The sequence below is a fragment of the Nicotiana tabacum genome, chromosome 22 (genome assembly GCF_000715075.1).
Source record: "Nicotiana tabacum cultivar K326 chromosome 22, ASM71507v2, whole genome shotgun sequence".
NCBI classification, from domain to species: domain Eukaryota; kingdom Viridiplantae; phylum Streptophyta; class Magnoliopsida; order Solanales; family Solanaceae; genus Nicotiana; species Nicotiana tabacum.
In genome coordinates, this window is record NC_134101.1 from 232,242,490 (window position 1) to 232,253,176 (window position 10,687).

Genomic DNA, 10,687 nt, shown 5'->3' on the forward strand with positions numbered 1-10,687 from the left:
GTTCAAACACTACAACATTTTAGGCCTTCAGCCACCCTTGAATAATGTGGCCTAAACTAGCATAAAGTGTGGCATTTGAGAAAAAGCCACACTTTTTAACTTTAGACGACGCTTTTAACGGAGTGGCCTAAGTTGGGGTAACCCTTGCCATAAGGCCACGCTTTTGAAGTGTTACTTGAAAAGCCATACATCAAAAGTGTGGCCTATAAGGTACAAAGATCACGCTTGTGCAAACCCTTATACTAACGCTTTTTAAGTCCTGCAACAACACTTTCAAAGTGTGGCTTTTGGAACCTTATAGGCCACATTGTTCAAGCGTAGCTAGAATCCATGTAAAGTGCTATTTTTTTATAATAAAATTATATTTCTTTAAATATACCAAGTAATCACATTTATTACCTAACATATATTACTAGATATTTTGAGATCACTGCTACGTATGAAGATCTCAAGACCTACATCAAATAACAAATAACAAAAAAGTTCAAATGCATACACTTATATATCATGTACTACATTAACTAGTAGCACCAACTGTTCAAAGGTGCAACCTAACAATAAACTAAAAATAAAATAAAATTATGTATCGTGATAACACTTTACACATATTAATCAATTTAAATTAGCATTTATTAGAAACCCCATTTGATATATCCTTAGCTACAAGTTTCTTTTCTAATACATGCCTCGTTTAACATCTTTCACATCATCTCCTGATTTTGTAACTGATCCATTTCTGTAAGCTTGACCACACCATTAATCTAATCAGCGTGTGAGGTTTTCTTGTTCAAACCCATAGAAATTTCTGAAGGTTTGTAAGCCTTAAGTTCCCCATTTGCATTTTCTTTATTCCCTTTAGTAACTCTGCCTTCCAATACCTGTAACTGAGACAAACAAAGATGCATTGTTTGTTATAGCTTACAAATAATGTGAAATTGTTTATCTCCATTTCAGCTTCCAATATATATTATGAGATGAGAACCCTTTTCCCCCACAACTTCGTAAGCTGCAAACAAATGAAAGAAAGACCACAAACAAGAGAGGGATGGATGGAGGTAGTACGATCTACCTTTTGATACAAACTGAAAAGAAACTAAAGAGATGTCTTTTTCTCCAAATCTCATAGACCGAGCAATTTTCTTAAATGAGTGGAACTGCTTTTCAGGCACATAAATATTTTCCTGATACACCTGCATGAGTTCCACAAAATATAAGAGGCTTACAATTTGAGAATTAATTGCACAATACTCCGGAATGAAAAAATTGTGACCCCCCTCAAACAAGTGCAGAATCGCTGGTAAATTCCCATGGAAGTAAAATAATTTCCATAATCTAGCAAAGAAGCATCTAGAAGGAAATAAACTCACTTCGTCCGCCAAAAGAACGAGGCCTTCTTTCTTGCAGAATTCCACAATAGCTCGTTGGTTGGTCTCAGCAAGAACCTAAGGTATACATAGAAGCTATTCATGCTATATGTAAATATTCTGAAATTTTATTGGGAAAGGGAAGGCCAGAATTTTCCACCACAGTTGGTTCTTCCTAAATGATGAAAATCAATGATGAGATTCCAAAATCTAATAAACCATTACCTACCCCGTTGGGTTTCCTGGATTAATCACAACCAAAGCCCTAACTTTAATACCCTTAGATTTTGCAGCTTTCAGCTGATTCTCAAGCTCTGAGATCCCTAGTCCCCATCATATTTCTTCATCAAGATAATAGGGAACCTAAAATACCAGATAAAAGCATACATAAGAGGCTCCCGTGTCATCTTCAACTAAATAGTAAGCCAATCATGCCAGCTCTCATTAATAAACGCTTATAATAATCTCTTCCAGAAGTAGGTTAATCTAGCCTATGAAGGCCAACTATATAACTGGCACTGATCGACTTTAAATTGAAGCAAATGCACGTACGAGAGTGCCACCATGGAGGGAAATTGAAGCGGAATAAAATGGATATTGGGGGATGGGACAGAGAGTTCTATCATTCTATGAACGACTGCATCATCATGTGAACCCGAATAAAGGATGAAGAACCAACATTATTGACACCAGAACCAATTGTATCACGTAATCCTTTGACGCCCTAGAGTTAAGCAAACACAAAAATAGGTTCTAGGAGTATACTGGCTACAAATCTAGGACATTACAATAGAAGATATTGTCACCTGACTGTGGTTGTATGCACATGTCGCTCTGCCAGGAATTTGGTCGAAAGGATCTGGAAAGCTCATTCTATTGAATTCGTACTACAAAGCAAAGAGAGAATGAAAGACATCAAATAACAATTTCTTGTAGTTTCTGACTGGTTCTATTAGACGTAGTTCAGAAATCACCCTTTTCTTATCATAGGTAGCAGGACAAATGCAATTTAGACCACAAAATCCTATAGAACATGGCTGAAATTGATTCAAATTCTTCACCATACTCCTTTACATTGGTGACCGATGTTCCAACAAATGTCCAGGCAAAAGGTTTTTGCTTCTAGTTGGGTGTAAAGTCATAATCAATACCATGGTATTTAGGAAAAGGAAAAGCTCAAAGAAAGAACCTATCAACTAAAACATACAAGCTTTTGAATAACAAAAAGTGAGTGACTATAATTCAATAATAACACTACATTGCACTGATTTCACAGAATAAGGGAAAAGTAAGAGTTTGATTATAGCCACTTGCAATTTTTTTTTAAAATACCGGATAATATCTATACAGTAAGGGTGTTAATCAGGTCGGGCTGACCCGTTTTCAACCCGCTTCAACCTGGGTCAGCCCGGTTCAGCCCACTACTGTTCATTAATGGACTGGTTGGGACAAATATTTTAGGGGGCGGGTTATGGACGTTCACGTTTAGCTTAACGGTGGCCCTGACCCCTTGAACCCGAATTGTCTTAACAGGCTAAACACGGGCTGTAGCCCGTTAGCAGCCCGGTTACTGTTGGATTTTTTTAAAAAAAATTTAATTGGACCGTTCCCAACGGTCAAATTGAGAAATGAACGTTGGGGAACGGCCAGATTTTGCAAAAATGGCCAATTTCGGCCCCCCATTAAAAATATAGCCCTCCCACCCCTAATAATTGCAAAATTACTTTTTTAACCTTTTAAAATCTATAAATAGTCCCCCTTCTTCTTCATTTTTTCTCACAATTCACTCTCTTACTACTCTAGTTCTCTCTCAAGTCTCAATTCTCTCTTGATATTATAGTTCTTAAATTCTCAAATCTCAAATTCTCAATTATTTATTATTTCAAGTTTCATCAATTATTTAGTTTAGCCATTACAAAATTATTATTATCAAATATCAATTATTCAAGTGAAGTATGGTATCAAGTATTCAAGTATTATCAACTATCAAGTTTCGGTCTATCAATTGAAGTTTGAATTTTGATATCAAAAATTCAAAATTAATGAGGCATAAGGAATCCCGGTACACTCGTTCCATCTCTTTCTCTTATTTGGTGTACACTTATTTTATTATTTAGAATTATTAATTTAGTTTCTTAATTTAATTTCTTAATTTAATTTCTTACTTTAATTTATATTATTAATTTTCTTAGAGCAGCCAAAAAAGCGTGCACTAGTAGAGGTGGTAGTAAGAAAATTTCAAAAAGAACAAGAGGTGGTGTTGGTTCTTCTAGTAGCTTTACACATATTTCTGAAAGTCCACCTGAAAATTTAAATGTAGATTACAAGCGAAAGCAAGAAAATTATGGTGTAGATGATGATTTAGATGCTTTGTTTGTTGATATTCAATCACCCGATAATCGTGAAACACCACCTCCTACATCTGGTAATGCTAGTCAAACTCAAAATGTTAGGGGTGCAACAAGTAGGCCTCTCTCCCTATTAAGAAGAATCAACAATTAAGAAGTAAGTGTTGAATGTTTTTTGAAAGACTAGAAGATCAAAAAAATTATGTAAAATATAAAATTTATAGTGAACATTATAAACATGAGCCCGATAAAGGAGGAGGAACGGGTCAACTTCGTAGGCATATAGAATAGAAACACCCTCTTGATTGGAGCCCGACCCGCCCGAGACCGTTTGAGCCCTAACCCGTATGGGCCCACAAAAACCCAAAAAAACACAGCCCACTAAGAGCCCGTTATCCCCAGCCCGCTAACAGCCCGCCCGCTAACCGAACGGGCTGAGATTTTTACCGTTCAGCCCGTCCAAGCCCGCCCGATAAACACCCATAGTATACAGTTTGAAGCTAAACTGAAACAATACCCATAGGCAGTAGGTGCAAATAAAACAGACTCATCAATTATCTCAAAGTGTTCACGATCAAATATATTACCTCGGAGCTTCTCAATCATCACAACATTCCACATTCTATTGATCTTTTAGCTTAAAGTAATACATTTCACTTTTTTCAGACCTCAAAAACATTACTTGATATGTCAAGATGACATGAAATAGCATCAAGCCACCACTCTCATAGTTCACTTTTGCTAACGTGCATCAATTACAATAACAATCACATCACTTGGTTTTATAAGTTGGACTTTGACTTCAAAATACTAAAAAGAATAATATCATTAATATTCGGATGCAAATTATTTACTATACAATAGCAAGGACAAAAGCTTCCATCGGTAGCAGGAGATTTAACTGTGCCATGTTTGAAAAATACAGGAAAAACATTTGGTTTATGAAAATTAGACATGTTAATTCCACTTCTTCAGACATCTCTAGAAACTAAGGCACATGAATTGTTTCATTGTGCTACAAGGTGCAAGGAGGTTAATAGACAAATTTCATACCTAAACAGACCTTGTGTTACACTTTTGTCCAAAATAACTGAATGGTCACATAATGCAAGGACCTAAATAAAAGAGTACACCTTAGACATTGCTCGACGAAACAAGTAACATAATCTAGAATCAAACAATTTATTCCTACCTCCATAAAGAATGTAATAGGTTGCTGACCCAAGGATTGAGGATTTCCAATACTGCAGTATGAGATCTGCATGAATTAGAGGAATGAAAGAAAAGATTAAGACAACAATAACACTCCAGGTCACCTATATTACGCTTTGATACGGGATAGAAGAAAAATTCGTTAAGATATGCAATATTAACCCACCAGAAGTATTTTAACCCACACTACTCTGCTTTACTCGATCTGCTAAAAGATAAGAGAAGAGCCCCAACTTTGCTTATGGAATTTTAGGGAAGGAGAACGAGGAGATTCTTTTAGTGTGGGTAAAATTTGGAAGATAGGTTTTGGCGAAATCTTTTAGGGCATAGTTTTTTAGAAAAATTTTAGGGGGAAATTGTAGCGGGAACATTTAGAAAATATTTTAGAGCACGCTTATATAGAGTTGCCTTTACAAATATTAACAAGCACGCTCAGAAAGCGTTGCATCACATACGAATAAATGTTGCCAATAATGTATTAACAGAACGCTTTATAGTCGTCACCTAATAAATCGTAGTCAAAAGTTCTTTTCAAAGACCACCCTTATAAAGTGATGCCATAGATATAGTTGGCCACGCTTTTCAAGCGTTATCAAAAACTAATGTGGCCTTAGACCAAATTTGTTGTAGTGAAAGTATAAGTATAACGTCACACTCAGCTATAACAAAACCGCGAACATATCTTAATATGACAAAAATATCAGTTCCGATAATTAAGAGTATTGGACGATAACAATTAGTACTCTTTCTTCACTTATACTTTGCTGACAAACCACAGTCGAGGTGTTTGTCAATTCAACAGAGAATATCAGCAAAACTTAACTTTTACCAACTGAGCTAAGAGCTATAATAGCTTACATATTGTTACCAAAATCCTGACAAAGAAAGAAAAAAATGTCAAGTTGATATCCGAAAATCATACATAATAACCTATACAGTGCTGATGCTTTTAGTTGTGAAGCAATTTTTATTTTTATTTTTTGATGGATAAGAAACAAAGTTTTTGTCGCGTATCGTTTTGATTCTATTAGTGCTTGACATTCAAGAGTGGACATATATGTGCACAGTGGCGGACCCAGGATTTTTATCAAGCGGGTTCAAAAAAAAATATTAGAGGTCATATGTGAATAGCTGGTTTCGAACTCAAGACCATGTGGTTTCGAGGTGAAGTGCGGGACGAGGGAATACCTTCTTCGAGTTGTGACCAAACTTGAGCTGAATTACGAATAGATAGTTAATTCAAATAGGTGAGGCTTTTGAGAACTTGGCTGCTTAATGTTTTCAGATTGTGGAATAGAGCAAGGCAACTCCCAATTTTCATCAGCTAGAATCTCTTTGTTACTACCATCATGAATGATGGTTTAATATGTGAGACGGCGGAGTCTATGGGATTGAAGCATAATTGTTACTGGGGATAATGCATAAAATCCATTCCATCCTATGACCCATTTACCAACTACACACCTTTTCTTTTCGGGGGTCTTATTACCCCCCTGAACTTATTTTTACCATAATTGATTTAACATTATATGCTCAATTAAACCCGACCCCCATCTATAAGACTATCGGTGTATACACGCGCTAATGGCCCCCACCCAATTCCCCTTTATTATATCAGATCCCTTTTATTCTAAACTAAATTAAACCCATTCACTAATTAAATCCGACCCTATTTCATTATTTCCTTTCATACTCTCCCATTTTCGACGGTCCAAACCAAATTCTCAATCCCCCTCTTCGATTCCTTCCATAAAATCACTCCAATCATAATTTTCTCTTTATTCTATTGCAAAATCGGCTCTAACATAATGTAAAGAAGTATGTAATCTCTGTTTTTATGGTTTGTTTTGTTCAATTTCAGTAGGGAGTTACAATCTAGGGTTTAATTTGATACTGTGGTGTTATAGTCAAGGTCAGTGCAGAATTATTATCTATTTATTCGTCACAAACCAAGACTAATGGTTAGTTCTTTACCATCTTCAATTGATTTTTAGTAGTTTAGGGTTTTGTAAAAAAATCAGTCACTGTATAAAATTATGAGATTTTGATTTTGAAACTGAGGGGTTTGCATGTTGATTATGATACTTATACTTTGCTTTTTCGTGTTTTTACACTGATGTGTTCTTGGTGGTAAGTTTTTTAGTGCTGCCCTTTTTTCGGCAGAATAATTTTGTTGTTGGGGATTTGTCTGAATTTATTTGTTCCCTTTAACTTGTATTCAGGTATGGGTGTGTTTATATTTGTAACTTTGAGATTGTTTCATGGTTAGAGATTGAAAGCGGGGAACCAAGATATGTGGGTGGGGTAATGACAGAATATGTGAATGTTGATGTAGATACTTTATCTTATTTTGAGTTGGTGGACTATATTAAAGAACTGGGGTACAACATTTTACACAATGCGACATTATAGAAAATATAAAAAATGACAGGGAGCTTTCAAAAATTGCACAGTTCTTGCAAAATGGAGCTATTTTGAAAATATATGTCCAGCACATGAGTATAGAGGAATCTGGTTCAGCCTTTAATAAAAGGGATGGGACCATTGAAGCAAGTGTTAGTCAAAACATTGAGGTTGGTGAGGAGGCTTTAAATGGTGCAGCAGCTACTTCACCTACACCTACTGATCCAGCAGCTCCTCCAGCAGATCCAGATCCAGATTCATCCTCAACTGAGGAGGAATCTGATAACTCAAGTGAAGATAGTTCAAGTGATGAAGATAGTGATTTTTTGGTGATGGCATAGAGGATTATGGTAGTGATATACATGAAGAGTTCATAGAGTTTAGGGCTGAGAGTTCCAGAGAAGAAAAAGAAAGGAAAAAGCTCCTGCCGATCCTGAAAATATTCCATGTGGTGTAGCTGGACCAGATTTGGGATTTGATGAAACTGAAACAGGTAAAAAAGTATAGAAGGTAGGATAGGAGGTGATGAACCATATTACCCAAGTTCTGATGTTTGTAGCTTTGAAACAGGTGAAGATGAATGTTGGGTTGAAGATGGGGAAGAAGTTAGGGTAAATCTACCAAGAAGAAGATCTTCTACCAAGAAGGTGGTTTATGATCCTACAGCTAAAAAATTTGTGTGGTAGCTGGGTATGATTTTTGCAGACGTTAAAGAATTTAGAGATGCAGTAACCAAGTATGATGTTGGGTATGATTTAAAGCCCTCAGTATGCTTGGTAAGAACATAGTTGATGATCTTTTGTACTATAACAAAGAGACTTGGTATAAGGTGTATTTTAATGTGGAAGTCAAGTGTGATGCAGTAGATAATAATATGGCTAAAAGTTTTAATGCATGGATCCTAGCTGCAACGCACAAGACCATTATTACCATGCTTGAAAAAATAAGAGTCAAGATGTTAACTAGAATAGCTAAGTTAAGGGAATATGCAAATACTCGGTTATGCAACATTTCTCCAATGACATTAAAGGTCTTAGAGGAAAATATTGAAAAGTCAATGAGGTGTACAATTTTTTTAATGGAGATACAGGATATCAGGTTAAGGAGGGAACAAATCAATATACTGTTTACCTAAGAAATAATACTTGTAGTTGTAGGGCTTAGATGTTGAAGGGGATACCATGTCCACATGCCATAGCTGCAATGTACTATAAAGAGTATGAACCAGCTGCAATCCACGCCAAGTACCAGAATATAGCCCACTGGACCAACAATGATAACAAGATCAACTAATGTAACTGGTGACATTGGTTTCAAACCAAGTAATGGACTGAAATGGAAAGGGAAACCAGCAATCACAACAAGAAGGCTTCAAGAGATTAGAGGGCAACATAGAATTCAAACAAGGACTGGTGGATCAAACAACCTAAGCCAGAATAGTAGTTCTGCACATCCCCAATAGATTTGATTGTTTTTTGGTTGACTACAAGTAGACAATGTATATCCTAAGCCAGACAGTTGGTTGTTTTTGTTGACTACAATCTGGAGTTTTTATCCTATTAGAACGATAATGTATTAGTTTTTAAATGTTGCCTTAGTACATTTGATGTTTTGTTGACTAATTTTGGTGGTATTTATGAAATGTGGCAGCTATATTTCTATGAAATTTAGTGGTGTCTTGCCATTTACATAAAACCTCAGTGTGAATTATATATAAAAGTTGAAAGAATCTAGAAATCGATCATGGCAAGTGCAATTGATAAATAATTAACTTCCACATAGCATATACTAAAATGAAGTTACATACCGCAATGAAAAAAAAAGAGTTGTTACAACCATAACCAAACACTTCTAGATAATTGCTAACTCACAAAACAACTACTACTGCAGAAAGACTGCTATTACAGCTTCATTTGATCAACACATAACAACAAAGACAAAACACAATACACAAAATGAACTTCCTATTAAGCCAACACCAGGTCCTTTTCTTTTTCTCTTTTGCCCCCTTATCTTTTTCATCATCAGTCACAACCAAATTAATGTTTGCATTTTTCAGACTTTCAAGCTCAACCAACTGCATCTTGAGGCTTTCATAATGTGCCAAATCTTTTTCTATCTCTTTAATTTTGTCGAACAATCTTGGAAGAATAAACTTCGATCTTTCGTAAACTTCATTGTCCCTCCATTGAAAAAATTTGCAACTCTTGGCCTGAAAATTTTATAAATTGGAATCAATTTAATGACAACATACAAATCTAATCAACCACAATAGACGGGTTAGAAATGAACACATACACCATAGTAGGGGCAAGACCAAAATCTTCGGCCAGGATTACGCTTCGACCAAGAAGTCTGCATTTGTAGCAAAATTCCATGTTTACATCGCACTTGAACATTGAGCATTGGGTCTTCATCGTCCATACAAAGTCTATTCAAGTTGGTATTTGCCATTTTATAACCCTAGTTCCTAAAATATAAAAATTGGGGAAGAAATTTCAAACCCTAACATAAAGATTATGAAATCGAATTGACTAAAGATTAGTATTTTATACTCTATTGATTGAAACTCACCTCAATTTCAGCAGCACCAGCAGCAAAATTTCTTCAACAATGGTAGATAGCCTTTTAGTTTAGAAAGAGGGATAAGATAATGGGTTCAATTAAAATAGCTGAGTTTAACGTTTGGGACCCTTTCTTCTGGCTTATTTGGCATTACACGTGGCGATTGAATAGCAGACGAGCCTTTTAAAATTAGGCCTCACGCGCTTGGAAGAGGTGTAGTCACGGTCGAGTTTAATTGAGCATATAATGTTAAATCAATTATGGTAAAAATAAGTTCAGGGGGATAATAGGACTCCCGAAAAGAAAAGGTGTGTAGTTGGTAAATGGGTCATAGGATGGGGTGGATTTTATGCATTATCCCTTTTATTATTTGACAATTGTTTATAATTAACATTTAGGCAACCTATTAATGTAAAAACTCCTTTACAGTGTTAGTGGATAGAAGTTAATGCACTATGTAAAGAATAGCAGAAGAAGAGTATTATTCGGAGACCTTCTGCTAGCCCAAGATCGTTAACCAAGATTGGAGGATTCAACTAAAGAAGAGGAAGCTTGAAAAAAGAAGAGAGATTTTAGATAGGAGAACTTATTTAGGAAAGAAGGCTTTCTTGATTTTGGCTTACTTATAAATGAACAAGATACCCCCTATTTATACTAGCCTATGGATGATTCTAGATATGATTCTAGATAATGTACAAAGAAAATTCTAGCAACCTTATCTTCTAACAACACTCTAGAATATCTAGATATGTCTTATCTTCCTACAACATTCTAGAACATCTAGATATGTCCACT

General features: G+C 35.6%; 1 protein-coding gene and 1 long non-coding RNA gene across 6 annotated transcripts; both read right to left on the minus strand.

Moving 5' to 3' along the window:
- Positions 1 to 472: 472 nt before the first annotated feature.
- LOC107819155 (alanine aminotransferase 2, mitochondrial-like) lies at positions 473 to 5,434 on the minus strand. 5 transcript variants are annotated; one of them, XR_012705597.1, is made up of 7 exons: positions 5,091 to 5,434; positions 4,905 to 4,970; positions 4,766 to 4,827; positions 1,594 to 2,251; positions 1,368 to 1,442; positions 1,070 to 1,190; positions 473 to 884 (listed from the first exon to the last, which is right to left on the minus strand). XR_012705597.1 is itself a non-coding variant. In XM_075245145.1 (6 exons), the coding sequence occupies exons 2-6, from the start codon at positions 4,908 to 4,910 to the stop codon at positions 856 to 858; spliced, it is 312 nt and encodes a 103-aa protein (XP_075101246.1). In that variant the 5' UTR covers positions 4,911 to 4,970; positions 5,091 to 5,401; the 3' UTR covers positions 473 to 855. The 5 variants fall into 5 exon arrangements, 1 of the variants encoding a protein (XP_075101246.1); XR_012705596.1 differs by having other exon boundaries at positions 2,171 to 2,251; positions 5,091 to 5,403; XR_012705595.1 differs by having other exon boundaries at positions 1,368 to 2,251; positions 5,091 to 5,432.
- A 3,655-nt stretch (positions 5,435 to 9,089) lies between these two features.
- On the minus strand, positions 9,090 to 10,249 carry LOC142176376 (uncharacterized). The gene is made up of 3 exons (XR_012704896.1): positions 9,902 to 10,249; positions 9,626 to 9,797; positions 9,090 to 9,539 (listed from the first exon to the last, which is right to left on the minus strand). It is a non-coding gene; the product is annotated as an uncharacterized LOC142176376 (long non-coding RNA).
- Positions 10,250 to 10,687: the final 438 nt, after the last annotated feature.